Below are 27,366 nucleotides of genomic sequence, written 5' to 3' on the forward strand. Positions count from 1 at the left end.
TACACCCATTATCCTTAGATTAGGCCTTCTGATGGTGTCTTCCAGGTGTTGGATAGATCTATCATATTTCTTGGACTTGTCTTGGATGGTTGTATGTTCTTTCTCTATAATATCTAGGCTGTCTTCAATCCCTGAGATTCGATCTTCTGCATGTTCTAACCTGCTGTCAAGACTCTCTTCTTTGTTTTTTATCTCTTTTCCTTCTAGTTGGTCAGCTTTGATGGCTTCAAGTTCTTTGTTGAAGCTCTGTTTTAGGTCTTGTATGAATTTCTTTACTTCCTTAATTTGGTGTTCAGTGTTTGTCCTCAAATCACTTAGTTGATTGGTTATGGTTTCTTTGGGCTCCCATTCCTTCTGTTGGGTTCCATTCAGCATTCCCTTTGTGGTCTCCCTGACTTCCTTCATCTCTTTGTTAATGGATTCCATGAATGCCTTTAGTGATCTTTGTGTGTTCTCTACCTGGTCTCTCAATTCCTGTATTACTCTTTGATTAGCTTCCTCCCGTTCGCGGGATTCCTGCAGATCTCTTTGAGTGTTCTCAGCCTGCTCATGCCATTCCTCCCTTTCTCTTTGAGTATTCTCAAGTTGTTCACGCAAATCCTGTATCAGTTTTTGAGTAGCTTCCTCACGCTTATGATATTCCTGTATAAACTTCTGGGATGCCTCCTCTCTCTCCCTATCACGCTCATACAGAGTCCTTTGTACGTTGTCAAACTTTTCATTTATCATGTTTGCCAGCAGTGTTTGTAGAGCTGTTTGGGAACTCTCCTCTGGATTATTCATTATCTGTTCTAACCCCTGATTATCAGGATTGGGAATTGAGATACCCGAATTTGCCATTTTTCTTGTGTTTTTCCGGCTTACTCTGCCCATTTGAGATGAAGATAGCACCAGTTTTGTGCTAGAACACTATCTTAAGGCAACCATCAACCAAAGTTTGCATTTGTACAGTCAATAGTCTACAGATACAATCTAGTTCAACAGATACATCTATTCGACATCAAACAACTATATGTTAAAGGACTTTGAACCGCAGAGAAGAATTTGGAAAACCAGAAATTATTAGGGTTAGGGAGAGATGTGGGTAAAAAATAGGAATAGATTGGTGTGGGAAGGCACAGGGAGAGTTAACTATGTCCTAATCACAATGCAGGAAATAGGTTGGGTAGGATGTAAGTAGAGAGAGAGAGAAAAGGGAAGAAAGGGAAAGGGGAATGAAAAGAGACCAGAAAAAAAAATAGAGACGTAAAAATTAATGTTATTTTAGAGATTAAAAGACCATCTATTTATAGAGGGATATGAATATGTTGAGAGAAAGGGAGGGACATAGAGGAGATGAGAAAAACTTTTAAAAAATGCTTAAAATATTATATAGGTATAAAGAGGTAGTACTGTTATTAATGAATTTAAGTCTCAGAGGTTTTGAATTGAGTAATAAGTTTGTGGATTAAGTGTGTACACAATGGGGGATAGGGTCTACTGGTTAACTACGGGTTTATCTGAGGATGTGCAGGACAAGAGTTAAGTCACATAAAGGTGAACAAAGAGGAAAAGTTGGAAAGGATAGGAAAGTGAGAAGAAAAGATCAGAAGTTCAGTAGAGCTAGAAAAAAAAACAAAAACAAAAAGATAATTAAGAATGAATGAAAAAGAGAAAGAAGACAAGAAAAGAAAAGAAAACACACATTCACGTATTCCTAAAATAAAAATTATAAGAGGAGAAAAAAAAATTAATGGAAAAGAATTATTTTTTCAGAAGAGGCAAAAATTAAAGATTAATAAAAGTTTTAGAAAAGCAAAAAAAAAATTTTTTATATATATATAAGGTAACAAAAAACGAAAAAAAAACAAAACAAGAAAAAGAAAAAAAGAAAAGAAGAAGAAGAAAAAAAAAAAGTTCTTTGATTTTTTTTTTTTTTTTTTTTGGGAGGGGTGGGAAGAGTCCTGTATCTCCCTTTTGTCTGTAACCAGAGTCTGGTTGGAGTCTCTGGTCAGCTTGAGGTCCTGTGGCTTGATTGGTTTCTTAAGTCAGTTTGTTGGAACAGGCAGAAAAATGCTCTGCTTTACCCAAGATTTTGAGATCCCCTTCCCAGGTTAGTTTACTGGGAGGGTGATCTGCTTTGAGAATCACAAAAGAGGGGGATGCAGTGATGAGGCTAGGTTCTGGGTAGAGTTGAGGTCTTTCAAGGAACAGTAGCTTTTCCCTGGGGCTATTTTGTGAAAAAAAAACTCACAGCACCCAGCCTGGAGCCATTCTCAGGGTTTCTGTTTTTCAATTGATTGTGGTGGCTGCTAGAGGGAGGGGCAGCCTCTGGCTCTGGCCACCCGGCGAGGAGAGCCACTCCAATGGCTGGTGCCTGAGCTGGGCGACCCCTCCCTGGATGGAACTGAGTCTGTGAGGTCACCTCGCCGCCAAGTTCCCGTGAACTGCCAAATGACTAGCTCTATTCCAAGGCCTGAGCTGGAGCTAGCCGCTCCTCCGAGCTTTGTCGGTATCCAAGATGGAGATCACCGGTGCTGGGGGGGGGGGAGGGGTGGCCTTCCCTCCTCTGCTCCCAGAGAAGGAGTGAGGAAGCGGGGCTTCTACTCACGGGGAGTCTTGGATCCCGGGTCGTCTCTGGTCTGCAAAGTGCAGGATGAAGTTGTCCGCTCCTTGTCGGTTCTTGCTGGTGTTGAGTAGAATCCGCTCGTCTGCTGCGTCTGGCTCCTTTGTCCTGGACTGCATCTCAGGTATGCCTCCGCGGCGGTGGTCGCCGCTGCGACCCTGCCGCCGCAGCGGCAGCTGCTCAGATGTGTCTGCTTGGCTTCCCCTCTCTTGACTAACTCTCTGTCCTGTGATGGCACACTTGGTGTGATTCTCTGGCTTGGGACTGTTCACTGGAACTCTGAAACTGTTTTCTATGCAAGAGCTTGTTCAGATTCCAGCTTCTCCTCCGCCATCTTCCCGGAACCCACAGTTCTATTTCTGACTTTTAGGTAATTAATTGGAGATAAGAGTCTCAGGAGCTCCACCATCTCCAGATCTCAGCTTCCTGGGTAGGATTATAGGCATGAGCCACTGGTGCCCAGATAGTAATGGCCTTTTAAAATTTCTGATATGAGCTAAATGTGTCTTTTCTCTTTTGTTCTTCATTGGACTAGTTAAAGATTCTTGATATATAATTGCATATAATCAACTTTTGGTGTTTCATATTGTTATTTATTTTGACTTCCCATTGCACATATCATGATTTTGAAACTGGGCTTTCTTTTTCTTTGCTACTGCTTACTTTAAATGTAATAATTCTTTTCTTTCATGGTGGTATATGTCTGTCTCCTACCTATGTAAGAAGCATAAAAAAGGCAGAGCACCGTGCAAGCAAACCTGAACACAAACAGAGATCACTACAACAAAAAACAGCTGATGGCATGAAGCACCAACTAGCAGGCACAAAGCTCTCAGTTTTACCAATGACATAACCAAAAGAATTCTAATTTCTACGTATTCTCGCCAATACTCAATATTTTCTAGCTTTGCTTTTTTAATTTTCATTTCGTAATGGCCATCTTAGTAACTTAGAGGTGGTGTCTCATTTTTCATTTCTTATGTGTATTATACACAAAGAAGCCTGACTACAGGACCAGCACTTAATAATGCCTTTTACTTGAAACAAACAGAGTGGAAATGGCAACATACTGTCATATATGAACCATTTAGTTGTTTTACATTAACAACATATGAATAATCAGTATGCAATAGGGATTAGAATCCATTGTCAATACAAGTACTAAAGCTTATTTCAATGAGCCAGGAAACTTTATTTAATGAAGGCTGATTCACTAGATTATGAGGTACTGGGAGGTTGGAGAGGACACCTGACAGGTTTCTTTTATAATGAGAAGGAGGTGGGCACTATCCCCAGTGGAACAGACCACAGTTGACAGCACAGACATCTCCAGGCAGCCTGCCATTTTTCAGAAAGGAATGAAGCAGAGTTGGTACAAAGGTGGCACACGGCCAAACGTACTGGCTATTGGGCCAGTGTCGATATCCTTTGGGTCAAACAATGGTTTCAGGTTAAAATTCTGTAAAATTGTAGTCAGAAACAAAAACAGCTCCATGCGGGCCAGACCCTCTCCAACACATGCCCGTTTTCCTGAAAAATAAAAATTATAAGTCTCTCCTTAAATACAAATTTCTGAGCTGTTAACAAAAGTATGCATTCACTAGTTGGTGATGTTTGGATACATGTGTGGAGAGTACAGGACAGCAGAAAGAATGGTTGGATAGACAGATGGACACAACATTAGACACATTTGCTGTCTACATTATATCATATTTTATCAGATATCTTTCATTTACCAGCACTGTATTATAACTTCAATATCTATTCATACCCTAAAACTATTCTTTTAACATTTTAAGTTTTCATCTATGCCTAGAAACATATTCACATTTATTGATCATTAAGCTGAAGGAAGAAAGGCTGAGAGGAGGAGGCTCAAATATGTACCCCTAGTATAATTTCAAGATTACTTACATGTGAACTTTTGATACTTTAAAACTTTTTTTTTTTTGGCTGGTCATGGGGCCTGAACTCTGGGCCTGGGTGCTCTTCCACAGCTCTTCAACTCAAGGCTAGCACTCTACTTGAGCCACAGCACCACTTCCAGCTTTTTTGCTTATATGGTGCTGAGGAATTGAACCCAGGGCCTCATGCATGCAAGGTAGACAGTCTACCACTGAGCCACCTTCCCAGCCCCTGATACTTGAAAACTTTAAAGGACTCCTCTTACTGTCCTACTGAGAGAAAGTCTAAGTAGGTCCCCCTGGCCATTTATGTTCTGTTCCTGTCTAGTATCCAAGTTTATTCCCTCCATCCCTCACATTTCTATTCCTAGCTCTGTGCACAGCCCTGCCTTACCCATCTCCAATTCCATGAAGTTTCAAGATTCATGGTTTCAAGCTATAATAAAACATGACCTATGTCCTATGTCATTTCCTCAGGGGCAGTGCTAGGTCCTAAGTTCAAGAACAGAACTGTAAAAAAAAAAATAAAAAGAAAAAGAAAGAGAGAGAGAAAGAAAAAGAGACAGAGAAAGACAGAAAGAAAGAGAAAGACAGGAAGGAAGGAAGGAAGGAAGGGAGGGAGGGAGAGGGAGGGAGGGAGGGAGGAAGGAAGGAAGGAAGGAAGGAAGGAAGGAAGGAAGGAAGGAAGGAAGAAAGGAAGGAAGGAAGGAAGGAAGGAAGGAAGGAAGGAAGGAAGGAAGGAAGGAAGGAAGGAAGGAAGGAAGGAAGGAAGGAAAAGAAAAACAAAAAAAAGAAAGAATGTGCACAATGACTTTCTTTAGCTCCCCAGAAACCTGTATGTCCTTCCCTCACAGCACTAGTCTCACTAGGTTTCAGTGATCAGCTTCCCTAAAGAACTTTACAACCTGGGCTGGGGTGGAGGTGGGGGCAAATTGGGTGGGAGGAAAAGTGGAGGAAAATGAGGGAAGAGGTAACAATGCTGGACAAGAAATGTACTCATTACCTTATATATGTAACTGTGACTCCTCTGTACATCACCTTGACAATAAAATTGTTTTTTTTTTAAGAGCCTATTGTGTTCTCTAAGGTTTGCATCCCCAGACCTTAGTCTGGAAGTGAGGAGTACCACAGGACAGATACTCAAACTGTCAGGTAGCTTTCTCAGGGCAAGGAAGTCTGAATCTCACTTCTAAGAGGAATTCCTGGGCAGCTCTATCACATTTCCAGAGGCAGAATTCAAGTGTACTCGACTCTTCCTCAAAATGGGGATATTAGGTGAGACATTCCACACAGCCCCATTAATATGGCCCATAAATGAGGACAGATCATGATTTTTTTTTAAAAAGTTGTGCAAGGGGGTGGTCCTCTCGATGATGCACAAATAGCAACTTGTCCTGCCACAGAGGAGGCACCATGGAAGCTCCAGTTGGTCTCAAATGTTTATTTTCTGGAGCTAGACAATATACATATCTCAGATTCCTAGGTGGTAAGGCTTGGATTGGGATTGATTTCATGGGTTCAGGTCCAACTAGGGCAACATAATGCCTCAAAAAAGTTATCTTAAAAGTGGAAGAGAAGGGGCTGGGAAGATGGCTCAGTGGTAGAGTGCCTGCCTTGCATGACTGAGGCCCTGGGTTCAATTCCTCAGCACCACATAAGCAAAAAAGAAAAAAGCCAGAAGTGGCGGTGTGGCTCAAGTGGTAGAGTGCTAGCCCTGAGCTAAAGAGCTGAGGGACAGCACCCAGGCCCAGAGTTCAGGTCCCACGACCGGACCCAAAAAAAAAAAAAAAAGTGGAAGAGAAGCTGAGCACTGGTGGCTCATGTCTGTAAGCTTATTCAGGAGGCTGATATGTGAGGGTCATGGTTCAAAGCCAGCTGAGCAGGAAAGTCTGTTCAAAGCTAGCCTGGGCAGGAAAAGTCTGAGACTCTTATCTCCAGTTAACTACCAGAAAACCAGAAGTCACACTGTGCCTCAAGATGGCAGAGCACTAGCAAAGCAGTTCAGAGTCAGCACCCAGGCCTCAATTTCAAGCCAAATGACCAACAAACAACCAAAAAAAATGGGAGGGAGCAAGAAAGGGATGACATTGTCCAAAAATGAAACATACTCAACCTGACTTGTGCAACTGTAACTCTTTTGCATATCACCTTTATAATAACAATTTAAAATTTTAAAAAATTAATCTTGTTTTTAATACACAAATATATATGAGTTTTTATTACCTGTTGAGAAAGGTAAGAAGTAATCACTTTTTTTGAAGTTTCCAGACTCATCCATAAAGTGGCCAGGGTCAAACTTCTCTGGGTTGGGGAACTCCTTGTTGTCATACAACACAGATGTCAAAGATGTTATTAGGTTGGTGCCCTGGAAACAACAGATTAAAGTATGTAATAAGGAGTTTAAGCAATGGAAAGAAATGATAGAACTCATATCATACTTAGATGATGTTTTTGATCTATCAAGGGGAACGCTAGACCCAAAAAACAGCAGTAATATTTCCACACAGGCAGACCACGGCCCTGGCTTTGCTACTGTGATTTCTATTATAAGATCAAGGATTCACTACTTGGAAATTTGAATACAAAACCTCAATCTTGTTAGTTGAAAGGCTCAAGTGTCAGAGTGCTTGCCTGAGTTCAAATCTGAGTATTGCACAAAAGAAAACACCTGTGAAATCTCCTCTGCTATCACCAAGCACGGCCACTGGTGTCTAGTCTCGCCTGTTGAGCTATTTAATTACTTCAGTTACACAATTCACATGGATGATGGCTTAAAATTGAAGCTCACGCTTGAAAAGTCAAGGGTATTTAAAATTCTTTCATTTGGACTTTCATATGGAGACATAATCTAATTAATGATGATTATCTAGGATGATATGAACAGGTACAGTAACACCTACTGAATGTTTATCATTGGAATTTAATATTTGTTTCCTATAATCTAAAATGTGGGGACCTCATCACATAGACTCATACTAAAATACTTAAACTTTAAGTGAATTAGACTGGAGGGATGATAGATGCATAGGTATATACACAGATACATGCATATATAATACATATATACATATACATTAATTCTTAGATGGATAGATTAAAATGTATACATTTTATATATTTTATTATGTATCAATGCACACATTTTTAAATTTTAAATTACATATATATTGGTATCTTAATTCAAAGTTGGAAGAGATGTTCCATTCTCCTAAGCTTATCATATTTAGGTCAATAATATTATTTTTAAAACAATTTCATATTACATGTTTGGTTTGGTGGTTTGTTCTGGTTTGGTTTTTTTTGGTTGATTGTGAGGCCTGAACTCTGGGTCTGGGTGCTGTCCCTCAGCTCTTCAGTTCAAGGCTAGCACTCTACCACTTGAGCCACAGAACCACTTCCAGCTTTTTCTGCTTAAGTGGTGCTGAGGAATTGAACCCAGGGCCGCATGTATGCAAGGCAAACACTCTTACCATTGAGCCACCTTCCCAGCCCCCTCATATTACATGTTTAAGAGTCTAACTTCATATATTTTCAAAGAAGTAACTTCCAAGAATGTAATTTTAAGTTGCAAAAGAAGGTACATTTCTCCAAAGGATAACAAGATGCTAGATATCCATGAAGATTAAATTGATGGATGTGAAGGTGTTGGATAAGAAGACTTACTTGCTTGATTCTGTGGCTGAGAAGATTCAGAATACTAAAGAAGAGAGGAGACCATGGCGAGGGGGCAGAAAGGAAGAGAGGGAGAGATGGAAAAAGGGAGGAAGAGAAGAAGACAAGACAATGAATTATAATCTTAAGATGAGATAAATGAATTAGAACATCCAGAAAATTGTTATGAATAAGAAAGTATGAACTGAGCCGGGCGCCGGTGGCTCACGCCTATAATCCTAGCTACTCAGGAGGCTGAGATCTGAGGATCGCGGTTCAAAGCCAGCCTGGGCAGGAAAGTCCGTGAAACTCTTATCTCCAATAAACCACCAGAAAACCAGAGTGGCACTGTAGCTCAATTGGTAGAGCACTAGCCTTGAGCTGAAGAGCTGCGGGACAGCGCTCAGGCCCAGAGTTCAAGGCCCACGACCGAAAAAAAAAAAAAAAAAAAAAAAGTATGAACTGCAAAATACCAGGCCTTTGGGACACCAGTGAAAGGCCAAACCAAGTATGGTCATAGAACAAGACATGCAAACTAAGAGCCTAGAAAATATATCCAAGAAAATAGTAAGAGAAATTTCCCCAAATCTTGGGAAAGAGACATGCACCCAAGACTTAACAAAGACAAGACCAAGAAAGGAGCTTCCCACATCATGTTATAATTTAAGAACTGAGAATATTAAATAAGGAAATAATGATGAAAGCTTCAAGAGAGAAGTTACCGTGTCACATGCAAATGCAAACTCATCAGAATAAGCAGATTTCAAAATAGGAACCCTAAGAACAGAGAGGAAATGAATCAAACATACTGTGACTTGAAGTAAAAAACCTGTCAATATACATTACTCTAGTCAGCAAAACTATTCTTCATAAATAAAATAGAAATAAAACTCTTCAATGTCAAACAGAATTAATAGAATTCATGGCAAGTAAGCCAGTACTACAGAAGACACTTCAAAGATCCCTATACACAGAAGATGATGATAAGCTCAGAAACACCATATGAGAAAGAATAAATTACAGTAGATGATTGCATTAAAATGAGGGTTAGCAAAAAATTAAACATTGAAAACAATAAAATGACAGTATACATATTTTTCAATAATACCTTTCAGTAATAACTCTGAATACCAATGGTCTCAGTACTCTAATCAAAAACTAGTGTGGAGAAAATAGAGTATGCACATTTGAAATAATAAAAATAGACCTTTATCCAAACAGTTATGCAAGTCAACTGAAAATGAAATAAAGACTTCAATGTATGACTAGAGACAGTGTCTCAGGCCTTTAGTTCTAGTTACTTGGGACATAGAGACTGGGGAGATCATGCTTCAAAGCAAGCCAAGACAAAAAGTTAGCAAGATCCTATCTCAACAAACAAGATAGGCATGGTGGGGTGCACCTATAACCCAAGCTATACAGGTGAATAGGTAGGACTATTATGGACTGAGGTCATCCTCCAACACACAAAAAGTAAAATGAAGCAAGAAGGGCTGGAGGTTTGGCTCAAGTAGGACAGCACTTCCTTGGCAAACTCAAAGCTCTCAGTTCAAACACCAGAATCACACACACACACAAAAAAAGACTTTAGTCTTAAATGTAGGACCTGAAACAATAAAACCAGTAGAAGAAAATAAGGAGAGTGAGAAGCTGAGAAGACAGTGCTGATTACTGAAAGGTGAGAGAACAGGGAGTCAGGGTGAGGAGTGGGGCAGCATGCTCAATGATCACTCACTCATAGACAGAAGTAGAAGTTCTGATGCGTTATTGCCTAGTGAGTTGGCTGTAGATGGTGACTACATATTGTTACCTCAGAAGCAAGGACTTTGTAATTTCTTCATAGGGAGCTGGTAAAGTCTCTGAGGAGATACCTGATCACACAATGAGCATGTACCTGAATATAAGCATAGCAAGAAACCCCATTCATAGGTATAATTTATATGATTTTTTTGTCTTTTCTTTTTTGGTACTGGGGATTGAACCCAGGACCTTGCACTTGCTAGGCAAGCACTTTGCCACTGAGCTACATCCCAGCCCAATTTATATGATTTTTAAGTACTACATAATTTGACTTTTTAACTTAAAGATAAAAGTCATGTGAGTTGGAATATAAACATTAAGCCAGATAACATTACATGTATAAGGAAATTAATCTACAAGTAATTAACAATGATGAATAGTTTTAACAAGGTTAGCTAGGTGAAAGTCATCAAAATAATGAGGTCAATTATCCTGCCACGTACACAAAACAGAGTGGAATTTTTTTTGTCTTGATTTTGTCAGTACTGGGATTTGAACTCAGGGTCTCTTGCTCAGCTGGTATTCTACCATTTGAGATACTCCTCTGGCATGAGTTTTTGCAGGTTATTTTTTGAGTCTTGTGGATTTTTCTGCTTGGACTGGTCTTGAACTTGGATTTCAACCTCCTGAGTAGCTAGAACTATAGAAGTATGCCCCCAGTGTCCAGCTCAAAAAACAAAGTGCTTTTATTTATTTATTTATTTTTATTTTTCTGTTGATTGTGAGGCTTGAACTCTGGGCTTGGGCGCTGTCCCTGTGCTCTTCAGCTCAAGGTGAGCACTCTACTGCTTGAGCCACAGTGCCACTTCCGGTTTTCTAGTGGTTTATTGGAGATAAGAGTCTCACAGACTTTCCCGCCCTGGCTGGCTTTGAACTGCGATTCTCAGATCTCAGCCTCCTGGGTAGCTAGGATTACAGGCGTGAGCCACTGGTGCCCCACCTCAAAGTGCTTTCAAAAGTTCACAATTGGGCTGGGAAGGTGGCTCAGTGGTAGAGCACTTGCCTTGCATGCATGAGGCCCTGGGTTCCATTCCTTAGCACCACATAAGCAAAAAAGAAAAAAGCCGGAAGTGGCACTGTGGCTCAAGTGGTAGAGTGCTAGCCTTGAGCTGAAGAGCTGAGGGACAGCGCCCAGGCCCAGAGTTCAGGCCCCACGACTGGACCCAAAAAAAAAAAAAAACGAATCTCACAAAAGTTCACAATTATCATGAGCTTTTCAATCTCATTTATTTAGGACAAAAGAAATAGATTGCAAGTCATTGCACTGAAAATACAATAATACTGAGAAAAAAAAATCTTAAGACCCAAATACATTGGTAACATAATCTTTTGCATGAACTGAAAGATGTAACATGCTAAAATATTGATAATTTCCTAATTAATCTCTATATTAATAACATGCTGATGTTTAAATGTCATAAAAGGTATCTGAGAAATTGACAAGTTGTATTTTTAATATTTATTTGGAGCTATAAATACTTGAAAATATCCCCCAAAAAAGTATTAAAGAACAATAGATTTGGAAGAGACCAGCTATCAAAATGTTACAAAGTCTTATTGTAACTCCAAACTGAAAACAGCACAAAATCATAGAGTCTGCCTTTCATACAGCTTTCACACTTTCTTCATCTTATAATAGTAAAGGTCTAAAACCGTATCATGAGTCCAGAAACTACAAGAAAACTAAAATGCAATGTAGGAGAAAGAAGCTTACCTTGGGGATGAGATAGTCTCTGAATCTAATGTCACAGATAGCTGCATGGGGCACATTGTTGGGGATGAGGTCAATGTATCTCTGGATCTCATGCACAGTTGCATCTGTGTAGGGCATGCGGCTCCTGTCCTGCATACATGGGCTCCTGTGCCGGCCAATTACACGCTCAATCTCTTCCTGGGCTTTAGCTGATCAGATGCAATTAAGAAATGGTAAGATAAGAGAAAAATGACACAGTTGGCAGTAATCCAAGCCTGGCTGATAAGACATAGGATGAAGCTGTGTCAAAGGAAGTAAATTCACTTAGAATTAGAGAAAAATGTGACAAGGTAATCATACAGATAGCTCTACTACTATACAGGCACTAAAATCTACAGACACTATACATTACTGTACAGGGTAGGGGCTGGGAAGATGGCTCAGTGGTAGAGCGCTTGCCTTGCATGCCTGAGGCCCTGGGTTCGATTCCTCAGCACCACATAAGCAAAATGAAAAAAGCCGGAAGTGGCGCTGTGGCTCAAGTGGTAGAGCTCTATCCTCGAGCTGAAGAGCTGAGGGACAGCGCCCAGGCCCAGAGTTCAGGCCCCACAACAGGACCCCCCCAAAAAAAAAAAAAAAGAAATGTACTGTACAGGGTAGTTAATGCAAACAGACGAGTGAAAATGTTCCAATACCTAAATATCTAGCACATGTGACTGCAAACATTACTATCCTTATAGATACAAAAGCAGAAAACATGAATTAATTTTACATCAAAATAATAATAATGCCCTAAAACTGAATGGCACTAATTTTTTTTTCGTTCACAGGACCTGAACTCTGGGCCTGGGCACTGTCCCTCAGCTCTTCAGCTCAAGGCAAGCACTCTACCACTTGAGCCACAGCACCACTTCTGGCTTTTTCTGCTTTGTGGTGCTGAGGAATTGAACCCAGGGCCTCATGCATGCAAGGCAAGCACTCTACCACTGAGCCACTTTCTCAGCCCCAGGCACTAACATTTTTATGTGTATATATGGGTGTATAAGTATGTACGTTTGTATATGTATACACTTAACAACTCCTAAGGGTATCCTCTTTCATCTTCATCCTCCCCGTCGATATTCATGAGAGAGAGAGAGAGAGAGAGAGAGAGAGAGAGAGAGAGTGTACTGTATCTTGAACTCAGGGTCTTATACTCTTGCTCACTTCTTTATGCTCACAGCTGGTACTCTACCACTTGACTCATACCTAGTTCCAGTATTTTGCTGATTAGTTGGAGTTAAGAGTTGCTCAGTTTCAACTGCTAGAGCTGGCTTCAAATTGCGATCCTCGGATCTCAACCTCCTGAATGCTAGGATTATAGGTATTAAGGTCGCAAAAGATTTCAGAATCCAAACAGACTCTTACTTAGTGCTTCCTTACAACTCTGCAGCTGACTCTTTCTCTATCTCACTTTGTGCCTCTATGACTGAGCCTCTTGGGAGCTCAGTTAGTCTGAGTTACCCTCGTAATTCATCTGGGAGAAAAGATCTACCTGATTAAGTGGTGATGTGGAGAAAACCTGGGTAAGGAGAGTCTCTTATTGTAATTTCTTTCTCCCTCTACATCCTTTGGCACTTAGTTCTTCAATATACTGAACTTTATAGCAATTATAGTGATACAAACTGGCCTATTCATCTATAATAAATCTTCTATTATGACACTTAGGGTACAATTTCAACTTCTCTGCCCAGATAATTACCTGTCCACTTCAGTGTTTTAGGTTTTTAAAGGCTTGCTGACTGTTCACCACACTCTTCTCCAACTTATACAAAAACAATTCTCATTTGTAATTAATGACCATTTAAATAGGATCCTAACCCAGAAAACCATATGCCATATGGCTAATGATCTGTCATTTGCTAACTTTTGCTAGAACATAAACAAAAAAATAAAATTGTTTGTAAAAGTTAAATTATTGACCCTCAAAAATATTCTCCAAGCCTATCACTGGTGGCTTAAGCCTATCATCTAGCTACCCAAGAGGCTGAGGTCTGAGGATCATGGTTTGAAGCCTGCACAGGTTGTAAAGTCCATAAGTCTCTCCAATTAGCTACCAAAAAAGCTGGAAATGGAGCTGTTGCTCAAGGGGAAAAGTGCTAGCCTTGAGTTCTAAAGACAGCACCTAGGCACCAACTTCAAGCCCCAGAACTGGCAAAAAAAAAAAGAAAAGATAGAGTTGTAACACCTTTATACTATTATTTAAAGAGAATAAAAATATAAAACATGCCTAAGCAAGAGCCCTTGAGTTCAAATCCTAGTACCAGCACAAAAGGAGGATGGGGAGAATCTAGGGGCTAGCACTGTCTCCTCTTCATTTCTGTGAACTTGCCTATGACCTCCGGGTGTTTCAGCAGGAGCAGGAGTCCATATCGCAGAGTAGTGCTTGTTGTCTCAGTTCCAGCTACAAACACATCATTTACACTGGCCACCAAGCTCTCAAAGCCAAATTCAGACAGCTGATTATGTTTTTCCTAGGAGTTTGTGATTATTAGTTACCACAGCAAATTATAACAAACACAAAACAATCTAGTTTATATAAAGATAAGCAAACTTTGAAAATGGATAGCAGATATACTTACTATAGCAACTACATAGTATGGAAGAAAATGTAAATTACTTGGCACAATCCTCATTTTCTACACACCATATTTCCTGTTCCCCTCCCTTAAAATTCCATTTTCTATGTTCTTTACAGCTATGTTGGCCATGCAAATGACATAGAGAAAGAACCTCTGTTGTTATTTTTCCCTTCTTCTCATATATGACAGTAAAGTGGTATAAGTATCACCTTGGAACATGAGTATTTAAAGAATAAAGGCTAGATTCATAAAAGTCCAAGCATCAGTGGCTTAAGCTTCAAATCTTAGCTGCTCAGGAGGCTGAGATCTGAGGACTGCAGTTCAAAGCCAGTCCAGGTAAGAAAGTCCATGGGAACTGTGGCTCAAATAGTGGGTCATTAGCCATGAGTGAAAAAGCTCAAGGACAACATTACCCAGGCCTTATGTTCAAGCTCCAGGACCAGCAAATCCACACACACACACACACACACACACACACACACACACGCACACACACACATGTAAAGGGAGTATTATTAGGAAAGAGGAAAGAGAGCAAGGGAGTAAGTAGGAAGAAGACAAGAGAGGAATGGGGGGAATTGAATACAAACAAAATACATTAGGAAGTGGCGCTGTAGCTCAAGTGGTAGAGCACTTGCCTTGAGCTGAAGAGCTGAGGGACAGCGCCCAGGCCCAGAGTTCAAGCCCCATGACTGACAAAAAAAAAAAAAAATACATTGTACATGTATTAAAATGCCAGAATAAAATGTATTATTTAACAAAGGAGGAGGCTGCAATGCTTGATAAGAAATGTACTCATTATCTTGCCCATGTAATTGTAACCCCTCTGTACAGTATGTTCACAAAAAATAAAAATAAAAATTTTAAAAAATGTATTATTTCATGCAAAAACAAATTCTTAAACTGCAATGTTTAAATACTTTAAAAATATGCAAATAAAATCAAAATGTTACCAAAATAGAAAATAAGTTTATATTCTGAACACATTACAGAAATCCAAGTAATAAAACATTTTTAAAAATATAGTATACAGTGATATTGACAAGACAATATGTTGGAAATGAACTGTACAACTTCGGGGGGGAATTTGAGGGGAGGGAAAATGGAAGAAAAATAAGGGGAGGATAACAAGTTTGACAAGAAATGTACTCACTATCTTATGTATGTAACTGTAACCCCTCTGTATATCACCTTGACAATAAAATTAAATTTAAAAAATATATATCTATTATACAGGAAACAGCCACTGGTAATTGAAGTGCCAAAGATCATTGATCCCACTGTAAGCCAGCATTTATAACAATACTTTACAACCAAAGTGGGGTGGGGTAACAATGCCTGACAGGAAATGTACTCATTACCTTAATTGTAACACCTCTGTACAGCATCTTTACAATAAAATAAAATATTGAAAAAGAAACTCTTTAAATGTGTTCAAAATAAGAACTCAAGCAAGTACATTCTGTTGGTAAGGTGTCCATACTTTAATTGGATTTTCCAATTAATTTAGACCAAAGAAGATAAGAATCACTGCCATAGTCTGACCAAAAAAAGTTAATTTCATTAATTCTTCCCCCAAGTTTTTAAAATTATTCCCTCTTCTTCACATTATTCCATCAAGAACACATGCCCAACCCAAATAGACAATTTTCTGAAGGTCACCTTCACCAGCTCTTTGGATCCTTGCTACTACAGTCTAATCATGGCTTTCCTGTGCTACAAAATGGTAGAACAAATGTGGTGGCCTCAGAGAATGGATTTATTCTCTATACTTAACTCTTTTCAACTCTTTCTGGGTATTTCCACACCCCAGTTCAAGGAGGACTTGTACCTATACTTAATCTTTATGTTGTTCATATTGTGTCTCCTACCCAGTTTCCAACCCCATTTATACCACTGTTCCATGTCATATCCCAATCATTTCCTCTTTGGTTAAATATACCAAATAATAATAATAAATGTCTTATTATTGAAATTTCCCATACAAACTCTTTGATTTCGCCCCTCTACTCCTCTAACCAAAACTAATACTTAATGGGACTTTGAGATTAGTACAAGAGTGATAACTCAATATAATTTCAGTAGTCTAGATTTTCATTATTCCAAACTCCAAAAATTGAACTATTTATTGTAACTGGTTCTTGAGCTCCATTTTCATCTCAGAAATCAGTCTACTAAACTCCTAAGATATTATATTCCCTAAATGTATAATAGTATATGTTGTAGTTCATATATGACCTAATCAAAGCAAAACATTCAGATTTACCAAGTAACTGGAAAACATCTCTGCCTCCTTATCTGTCCAGATTCATTACTGGTTACATTATTGGCTTCAGTCTTCCATTTCATTGCCCCATGCACATCTGAATTTTCATTACATTATTCAACCTATCTGAAATCCCCTTCCATGTTCCTCACTGCATATCCATGAAGATCTGTATCAAGCCCATGAAATAAAGGAAGGCTGGTCCAATTAAACTCTTCCCCCTCATTCTTTCATACATTGTGGTATAATCCTGCCCACTTTTATTTAAGGCTAGATAGATACTTTGTGTTTTCTAACTTGCTTGTATTTCCACTCCATCTTAAGTATTTATCCAAACTGAAATCTGTTTGTTCTGATTATTTAACAGTTGCATTTCAAATCCTCTATGATGCTTTGTGCAGATCCATGCACACACAAACTTTTTAAGGTGATTAACAAGTGTTTTTTTATCCAACCAGTTATCTCAAAAATTGTAGAAATTAACATGAAAACACAAAATGTAAGCAAATAACATTTTACCTGTTCCATTTTGATCAGGAAGCAATCAATAAAGTCTCGAGGATTGTTGATATCCAAGGTTTCTTGATGTTCTTTTATTTTCTCCAGAATATAATTTTTTATATCTTCAAAATTTTTAAGGACTGTATTATGACTCCCTGGGAGATATTTAACAATACCTGGGAAAGTACTGTAGAACTTAAAGAACAACAACAACAATATATAAATAAATATATATACACACATATATATGTATATATATATACACACACACACACGCACATTCATGATGCTGGGTATGGTAACATACGCTTTAGCCCAGCTATAGGAGAAGTTCAGTTGGAATCCCTTAAGCCCACAAATTTTATACCAGCCTGAGTAACATAGTTAGACTTCATCTTAAAGTAATCAAATTATAAACATACAATGAATTCTTACATACAATATTCCAACCTATAGATTTTTAAGTAGGGTGAATAAAATTTGTCTCCATTTTAACTGATAACATTTGATTAAGTGAATAAGAGAATCCTCTATGCAGACAAATAAAAGTAGAAACTGACCAAATGATTAAAATCAATAAGAAACCTCAGTAGTATTTTTATTTTTAAAACATTTTTATGTCAATTCTTTTGCTTTTACTGTATCTTTAGGCGTCAGCTACATCAGTAGAATGTTGCTTAACTCTGTTACAATGGGAAAGCCCTACCCCTAGTAAAAGTTTCCCACCTCAAGTCCCTGAAAAAAAATGGCCCTAAACAAAGGACAGGTGCCATTTCTCCCTCTTCTGTGAGAGAATTGGCCTTGTCAGTCCCTGCTGACAATAAACTTCTTTTGCTGTATGTGATTGTGTATCCGCATATTTTTCTGGGCTGGTGCTTTCAGTTACCTAGAACCCTGGAAAGATAAAATGTCATGAATTGCTATTATTATCTTTTTATAGATGAAGTCAGAGACAAATGAAGTTTGGACAACTTACTATGGAGCTCAGAGCTGCTCTCTCCTCTTTCAACTCCTAGCAACCAGCCTCAGGAGTAGAATCATGATTTTATAACTGGGAGGGGTCCAAGGTACCATGGTCTTAACTCAGAATTTTATGGATAAGCACATATACTTATCCCCTGCAAATTCAGACAGTTATCTTATAGGCAACTAGACAGCTCAAAAGGGTGATAATGTAATGTTTGGTTGAGTCCCTCCACTTCAAACCAAAAATCTAATTATTTTTTCATCCCCTGTTTCATCTCTTAACTAGGACCTCAGTTGAAGAATCAACAACCCCTACTCTTCAGAGGTTCCTGAAGCTTTATATTCCCACTCTATATACTTGATACCACAAATTAAACTTCTTCCAACTAATTGTGATAAAGAAGTCTCAAGATTTTACTGGAGGACTAGCCATGCATAATGGAAGCTTTTCAACAAGAACTCTGGAAGTTCACTGAGTGCTTAGGTATGCTTGGACAGACACCAAAGAACTGCTTGGAAACTAGGTTGGTAGAAAAAAATCACCAGTCAATGGGCTTGACCACCAGCTCTATATTCAGGCCTTTGAAAATAAAGGCCTTAGCTTTCTTTTTCATGTATTCCTGGAATGATGCTAAGACCAAGTCAGGACTATGGTATCCAATTAGTCATTTCCCATTAAACAACTCTAAGGTCCAGCTCCCCACAAAATTTCCAAGTCAAGAAAAAAATTGTCAGAATCTGTTTTGTACAAACTCTGGAAGAGTCAAATGCTTACAAAACCAGTGAAAAGCTAAATGCCAAAAACAAACAAAGCAACTTGAAAATGGTAGGAAAGCCTTGTGGCATTGTTTTTGTCTTTGTCCCACTTCTCCTCTTGGCTTGGCAGTGGCCTGACAACAGCAACCTTGCTCCTAGTGCAGGATCCTAGTTATTGGTTCCAGAGCAATAGAGAATGATTTTCTAAGAACCAAGAAGCTGTCTCAGGACTACCAGGACTGAGGCAAGTACTTGTCTTTGTTTCATCTAAGGCAGACCTCACCAGGGTGGAAAAGCAGCAAGTAATATTGTAACCTTTTACTGTCACTAAGCACCACCTAGGTACATGTAAAGTATATAGTAGGTACCAAAACCCTAGAAATAAGGTGGGAAGAGAGTATCTTTGAAAAATTATGACATTCAAAAGCCCCCAGTAGTGTGGACCTAAAAGAGCTATAAACATGCCCAGTGTATGTGACAGGCTATGAAAAGACCTGGAAAGACCTCTGCTGATTTAAATAAAGGCTGTACATAACAATAAGCAATTTATAAGCAATGTCTCAGCACACAGCCAAGATAGATGTTTTCCCCTGCTTCTTCCTGCTTTTTCTCTATCCTCCTTCCTTATAATTCACTCCCTCCTCCTCTCCTCTTCCTACCTGTCCCTTTCTTTTTCTCTTTTTGATTCCTTGTATTCAAAGAAGTCTCTGTCAAAACTAGTTGCACATGGTATATATATATATATATATATATATATATATATATATGCATACACACACACATACTTCATGATAGTTTAGAAAAGTCACTCAATGAATGTTGAAAGAAGAAAGGCAGGGTGGGAGTTAAAAGTGAAAGGAAGGAAGGAAGGAGAAAAGAAAGACAAGCAAAAAGATAAAAGCAGGAAAATCAAGAAAGATGCAAAATCTTCATCCCAGACAAAATTCTGTAAACCAAGCTATAAGATGAATGTTTGGAAAAGCAGACACATTTAACACTAATGTAGAATTTTGGATTTATCAAAGAAATTATCGTAAAAGTGCTGGGAATGTAGCTTACTGTTAGAGAGCTTGCCTTGCTTGCATGAGGCCCTGGGTTCCATTCCTCAGCACCACATAAGCAGAAAAAGCCAGAAGTAGCACTGTGGCTCAAGTGGTAGAGAGCTAGCCTTGAGCTGAAGAGCTCAAGAAAAGCACCCAGGCCCAGAGTTCAGACCCCATGACTGACAAAAAAAAAAAAAAAAAAAATCTGTGAATAAATCAAATGATCTAGGGAAATAAAGGCAAACATTTTAAAAAAGAAATAAGCATAGATGGTTCATTAGGAAGAAAAAATCTTAATCTTACCTGTATCCATGGGGAGTTCAAAATCTTAAAGTTTTCATTGAATTTTTTCATCAAATTAAGAAATATTTTATCTTTATAATCAAAACGATTCTGGAAAACAATGGAGCAGATGACATTGCAGGGAGCACAGGCCAGGATGAAGGTGGGGTCACAGGGTGCGCCTGAAGAATTGGAAACATTTTTTAAAATATAGTTTATATGTACATATCAAAGTTCTTGTGTTTTAACTTACAAAGAATGGTAATTTTAAAGCCTATACAGCAATATTGACACAGAAATTGCCTAACAAGAATAACTTTCATATGATTAAACTCTGTCACCTTCTTTTTAAACCTCTATTGGCCATTCTCACAGTATACTTAATAATCCAACTTCTGATGACTAAGAACCCATGCTATTATATAATCTCACTTTATGTGCATGATTTTGACACAAAGTCCCCATTGTTTTAAAAGCTACAGAAAAAAAACGTTTAAAATGTACCTTTTCAAAACCAAGAAATAATTCAAATTGTTAGTGAAGAATGATATCTAGAAAGCTTGCAGAAAGCTAAGAAAAAATAGCAACCTGGGGGCTGGGAAGGTGGCTCAGTGGTAGAGCGCTTGCCTTGCACGCATGAGGCCCTGGGTTCGATTCCTCAACACCACATAAGCAAAAAAGAAAAAAAAGCCGGAAGTGGCGCTGTGGCTCAAGTGGTAGAGCGCTAACCTTGAGCTGAAGAGCTGAGGGACAGCGCCCAGGCCCAGAGTTCAGGCCCCATGACCGGACCCAAAAAAAAAAAAAAAAAAAGAAAAAAGAAAAAATAGCAACCTTAAACCCTTTTATAGATAATACACAGTTGAGGGAACTCTATGTATACTCAATAGAGGAAGAATAGAAGAAAGAAAGACCATAGGAAATACAAGTATTTCCTGGAGTAAATGTACAAATACAAACAAAATTAAACAAAATATTAAATGAAAATAAATACTTTTGAAATTAGCACATACATGTGGGAGCAAAACAAAAGTAAAATAAGAAGTCTTCATTTTAAATTTAAATCCATTTTGAGGAAACTCAGTTAAATTGATAAACCGAATTCTTTTATTTATTTCAGTATTAAAAAAGAAAACAGTAGTAATTTCTTGCTCTATAATATAGAATCCACCCTTATCAACAAGATCCTACATTTCATTTATTTGTTCAAGGCTTGTCCTCTTATGGAATTCTTGGTTACTACTCTGTGTAACCACTAGCAGAATACTGTATGGCACTGTAAATTTTTTAATTTGACCATCACTCAGGTCAATTCTATCAATACACCAAACATGAGAAGAAATTAAAACAGAGGAAAAATTAATTTTGGATAGACAATATTATCAATATAATTACTGTCTTCAAATCACCAACAAATAATATGTAAAAACCTTCACATTACAGATATAATTAAAGGTAATCTATATGAAAAGTATCTGGGTTGGAGATGTGGCTCAATGGTAGAACACTTTCCTAGCATGCACAAACTTGGGCTGAACCATATGCACCACCTTAAAAGCAGTGTTACAGAGAAATAATGGGTATATAATAGAAACGTGTATTTAACCAACCAGATGCCCCTCAGTAGATGAATGGATCAAGAAAATGTGGTATATATACACAATGGAATTCTATGCCTCCATCAGAAAGAATGACATTGCCCCATTTGTTAGGAAATGGAAAGACTTGGAAAAAATTATATTAAGTGAAGTAAGCCAGGCCCAAAGAAACATAGGTCCCATGGTTTCCCTTATTTGCAATAACTAGTATATGTCTGAGTCCAAGCAGAAAAGGTCAGATAAGTTGATGTTAGGGAAATGAACCCTAAGATATGTATTCAAATGTTTTTTTCTTTCATGAGATTATTTCTAACACATTTATAAGATGATTTCTTTGTTGCTTTGTATGTCCCTCCCCAACGGTATAACCTCTGCTTTCACTGTATTTGATGTTGTTATAGTTTGTGAATGGGAAGGGAAAAAACAAATCGTTTAAATAGGAATACAGGTGGACTCATTGCAACAATGAGATGTACAAGTCGTTATGTCAAAAACGAATTTTACAACTTTGGTTGGGAGGGGGGAGGGCTGTGGGGGGCGGGGGGAGAAAAAAATAAAAATAAATAAAAAAAGAAACATGTGTATTTAATAGTTGGTATGAGCAGCATTGTTTAGATGAGACACCAGCAAACTAAGCTTTCAGAGAAACTTTTATTTTTACCATGGGAAATAAGGCATAATTTGAAATTATTAAATTGAAATTTTCTTGGCTATGTATTTCATATTGAAAATCCAATTCCAGTCTTTCCCTCCATTTAGGAGAAAAGAAAAACACTAAGGTGATTTAGAACCCAAAGTAGACATCAGAATCATTGCGATAAGCGGTTTAAGGATGAGTGCAAGCTGAGCACCGGTGGCTCACACCTGTAATCCTAACTACTCAGGAAGCTGAGATCTGAGGATCGCAGTTCAAAGCCATCCTGGGCAGGAAAGTCCGTGAGACTCTTATCTCCAAGAAACCACTAGAAAACTGGAAATGGCACTGTGGTTCAAGCGGTAGAGCACTTACCTTGAGCTGGGCAGGGACAGCACCCAAGCCCAGAGTTCAAGCCCCATGACCAACCAAAAAGGAAAAAAAAAGTGTAAGTTCAACTGGTTGTGAGGGGGACATATTTTAAGAGCTCTAACCCCATATTCAAAGGCTTTAAGATGCACTTGGGATTTTGTTTGTATTCAGGGATGGTGAGATCTACAAACCAGAAAAAGACTGGTACTTATCCATAGTTCCTAAGCTAAGGAGACATGATACTCCATGCTGGACCAAACCAGAAGCATCAGGTTTGGTCAGGAAGCAGAAGGCAAATAGAAAACAGGGAACAGTATCCTCGATAAGGGTTTCACAGTAAATACTGAGCGAAAAAGGTAGGCACACTGAGTAAGCTTCAGTGTTCAAGCCTCAATTATTCAAGCCTGGATAGCGCAAATAATTTCAGCAGGCTCTGGACAGTAAGGATGGTCGCTAGTTATCCCATATCTAGCCCTGTGGTAATTCAAAGAGAGAGAAATGTTAAGATAGGTGCATGAGAATTTGATAAAGAGGGTGACTGGAAGATATGCTCTGGCCAGGCTGGTTTGCACCTCAAAGGCACTCATGCTTTCTAACCCAGGATTGCCTACTCCTGGGAGGGGAGAGCTATCTCTAGGTCTGAAAGGCAAGCATGATATCAAAGGATTCTAAAATACAGAAAATAAAAAACTGAAATCATATACAAATAATGAGGAGGGCAAATACAAAGAAATTTTAGAACAAAGCCAACTTACAATTAGTGAAGATGTAGCAAAGAGATGAAAGGGAAATATATTAAAATAAATGATTTGGGGCGGGGGAGTTGGATGGGGGGGTGGGGGGAGGCTGGGAAGGGATGTGAAGGGTAAACAAAGGAGGAGGCTGTAATGCTTGATAAGATATGTACTAATTATCTTGCCAATGAATTGTAACCCCCTCTGTAAAATATGTTCACAAAAAAAAATAAAATAAAATAAAAATAAATAAAATAAAATAAATGATTCATTACCTTGGTATTTGTATATTTGAAGAATTTTTCTATAGTCTATATTTACTCATGAAATATAGAACAATACAGTAAGTAATGAATAACATTAAATCACAGCAGCTGATATTTTTAAATGGTTCTGTGTTTTTTTGTTTGTTTTTGTCAGTCATGGAGCCTGAATTCTGGGCCTGGGCATTGTCTCTCAGCTCTTCAGCTCAAGGCTAGTGCTCTACCACTTGAGCCACAACACCACTTCTGGCTTTTTCTGCTTATGTGGTGCTGAGGAATGGAACCCAGGGCCTCATGCATGCAAGGCAAGCACTCTACCACTGAGCCCCTTCCCAGCCCCAAAATGATTCTGTGTTTACAGAGAAAACACAATGAGGCTGCATTTAAATGATATCATGTCAAAAATAAAGGCACAGAGCCGGGCGCCAATGGCTCATGCCTGTAATCCTAGGCTGAGATCTGAAGATCGCAGTTTAAAGCCAGCCCAGACAGGAAAGTCTTTCTCCAATAAACCACCAGAAAACCAGAAGTGGTGCTGTGGCTCAAGTGGTACAGTGGTAGTCTTGAGCTGAAGAGCTGAGGGACAGCACCCAGGCCCAGGGTTCAAGCTCCACGAGAAGGAAAGGAAAGGAAAGGAAAGGAAAGGAAAGGAAAGGAAAGGAAAGGAAAGGAAAGGAAAGGAAAGGAAAGGAAAGGAAAGGAAAGGAAAGGAAAGGAAGGGAAGGGAAGGGAAGGGAAGGGAAGGAAAGGAAAGGAAAGGAAAGGAAAGGAAAGGAAAGGAAGGGAAGGGAAGGGAAGGGAAGGGAAGGGAAGGAAAGGAAAGGAAAGGAAAGGAAAGGAAAGGAAGGGAAGGGAAGGGAAGGGAAGGGAAGGAAAGGAAAGGAAAGGAAAGGAAAGGAAAGGAAAGGAAAGGAAGGGAAGGGAAGGGAAGGGAAGGGAAGGGAAGGAAAGGAAAGGAAAGGAAAGGGAGGGAGGGAAGAAGAGAGAGAAAGAAAAAAGAAAAAGAAAGAAAGAAAGAAAGGAAGGAAGGAAGGAAAGCACAGATAAATATTTTTCCTGGCAGATATAGATAGGGTCTTGGAACAAACCCAAGCATGTCATTGAGACTGAAATAACAAACACCAACAAAGTAATACTGCATGTCACTTTCTCAAACTCTGTGTGTGAAGATGTGCTAAGACCATCACCATCATATCCCATGAAACATAATCCCCAGTGAAAAGTTCTCAAAGAACTAAACTATAATTAACATTAATTAAATAAGGCTCAAAACTTTCTAACTTCATGACGTATAGATTCAAAAACAATTAAGCTGAGAAACATAGGATCATACAAGCAACTTACTCACACTACATGGTCCTTATACAAGGACAGAAACACAAATGCTTCCCTGGCTTTCTGCATGCCACCATCTTTCCTACACATGAGGTCTAAAAATGTATCCAAACAAAATATCTTGTCAGGGCTGGGAAGGTGGCTCAGTGGTAGAGTGCTTGCCTTGCATGCATGAGGCCCTGGGTTTGATTCCTCAGCACTATATAAGCAAAAAGAAAAAAGCCAGAAGTGGCGCTGTGGCTCAAGTGGTAGAGCACTAGCCTTGAGCTGAAGAGCTGAGGGACAGCGCCCAGGCCCAGACCCTCCCCGCTAAAAAAATCTTGTCAGTGACCCACCATTGCTTCTTCTCAACTCCTCCACAAGGCACTGGGCTTCTTCTTGAACACGTTCTTCAATGCTCCTCTTCCCCATTCCGAAATTCCTCAGAGTCATAAGTGAGAAGCGTCGCATCTCCTTCCATTTCTTTCCATTGCTGAAAATGATTCCTACCAGAATGAGAAACACAAACTAGGAGGAATATCTCAGACAAAGAAAAAGCAGATACATGGAAGTCATACAGATGGCCAAGATCTGCCTGAGGAACTCAAGTCTCATCCCCAAGACCACTGGCTATTGCACACAGGAACACACATACACACTCGCACTTACCATGGCCTTTATTGCTTCTTTCAATAATTGGGAAAGCACTTCTACCAGAAAACTCCTCTCCAAAATCTTCCAAGGCTTCCTTTACTGCTTCATATCCATGCACCACCACAATGGGTTTCATACCAAAATACACAGTGAACACAGGGCCATAGACTTTTGAGAACTGTAAAGTGGAAACGAAGTTAAAAGAGTAGGAAAAAAAGTCAGCATTTGGACTATCCATTGTATACAATTCACTGATTATATCATCATACCAGTGATATTTTTATTCTGTCAAATACAACTTTAAATGTTGGAGAATTTCATACAGACATAAGACAGCAATGGTTACCCGTGATACTTGCAGAGTAACTCCCCTTGCCCAGAAAATTAAGGAAGTACTATGCAAACTATCCCAACTAGTCACCTCCTTGGCCTATGGTTATTGACTCTGTTTTATAGGTTACATAACCTGAGGTTCAAAGAAATTCAAATTTCTGTCCACACACAATAGTTAATAAGTAGAAAGTCCAAATACCTGTGACCTTTTGCTTACATTTGATACTAAATGCAGCTGCTGTAAACAGTATCCCTGTGATAATAAATACTATTAATCTCTCCAGTACACGCTTGACTTTGGATCTGCTGGTATTAATAACTCAGGCAGAGGGCAAGCATGCCATGGAAGGAAACTTACTTCCGTGTGCTCACTCCGAAGTCACAGACACAGTTTTGGATAACACCCAACTCCATTTTTATCCCACCTACTTCTTTTCACTTATTTGTATTTATGTATGTATTTATATATATATTTACTGTAGAACCATAGGCATTTCCTAGACTCCAAACATAATTTGCTTCTTTGGAAAAGCTTAAATATGACTGCCAACCTAAACAAAACACACATCATATACAGTATACAACTCTAATCTCTAAAAAATTTTATTACCATTTATTTCAGACAAACTATCATAGCAAATGACTGAAACAAAGAAGCATTGCTAATGCTTTATATTCTAAATCTAACTTACCACTGAAGTGTTTCTGTACTGGCAAAATGAACTATGTCATTCCAGTACTTCTGACAATGACACACCAAACATAATCACATCCACAAGAAATATTTGCCTTGTAATAAAGGAATTTAACTCCAGCAATGTATCTTACTGAATGTATTTTATTTCACAACAGCAGCACAAAACATACTTACATTTGTCAGGGCTGTGCTGATGTCCTTAACATTGATCTGCAGGATATTTCCTATAATTGGGAGAGGAGTGGGGCCAGGAGGAAGCCTCCCCCTCCCAGAGCTCTGTCTCCAGAGTGAAAGGAGAAGCAGGCAGGAGAGACCCAGCACCAAGATCACAATTGTATCCATTGAGGCCTTCTCTTCTTGCTGAGACAACTGTGTGCTTGCAACCCAGAGCTTTTATAACATTCTCTGCAGACTTAATTTGTGACAATCTCATGTTTATTCAATTGAGCAATCAGCCAAGTGCTATCAAGTCTCCTGACTGAACTTTGAGCACTATAAACACAAAAGTAATGTGTTCTTATTCTCCTATTGCCCAGCCCTGGAGATCGTTGTATAATTAATCTGCTGTAGTCTTTTACACACTATTTAAAAAAAAATTTTATTAGTGTATATTAATTGTATGAAAGGATTTCATTTTATTTCCACCACTTGCTGAAGAAGCTATCTTTTACCCCAACACATA

The 27,366-nt window shown here is 38.8% G+C and overlaps 1 protein-coding gene across 2 annotated transcripts; it reads right to left on the minus strand.

Moving 5' to 3' along the window:
- Nucleotides 1–3,607: 3,607 nt before the first annotated feature.
- LOC122115686 (cytochrome P450 2C55-like) lies at nucleotides 3,608–27,052 on the minus strand. Of its 2 annotated transcripts, XM_042689096.1 has the most exons (9): nucleotides 26,859–27,051; nucleotides 25,670–25,832; nucleotides 25,357–25,506; nucleotides 20,110–20,270; nucleotides 17,060–17,236; nucleotides 14,025–14,166; nucleotides 11,675–11,862; nucleotides 6,733–6,874; nucleotides 3,608–4,135 (listed from the first exon to the last, which is right to left on the minus strand). In XM_042689096.1, the coding sequence occupies exons 1-9, from the start codon at nucleotides 27,024–27,026 to the stop codon at nucleotides 3,954–3,956; spliced, it is 1,473 nt and encodes a 490-aa protein (XP_042545030.1). In that variant the 5' UTR covers nucleotides 27,027–27,051; the 3' UTR covers nucleotides 3,608–3,953. The 2 variants fall into 2 exon arrangements, with proteins under 2 accessions (XP_042545030.1, XP_042545031.1); XM_042689097.1 differs by lacking the exon at nucleotides 17,060–17,236 and having other exon boundaries at nucleotides 26,859–27,052.
- Between the last annotated feature and the right edge of the window lie 314 nt (nucleotides 27,053–27,366).

Source organism: Dipodomys spectabilis, unplaced genomic scaffold (genome assembly GCF_019054845.1).
Source record: "Dipodomys spectabilis isolate Male_0828 unplaced genomic scaffold, ASM1905484v1 ptg000125l, whole genome shotgun sequence".
Classification (NCBI taxonomy): domain Eukaryota; kingdom Metazoa; phylum Chordata; class Mammalia; order Rodentia; family Heteromyidae; genus Dipodomys; species Dipodomys spectabilis.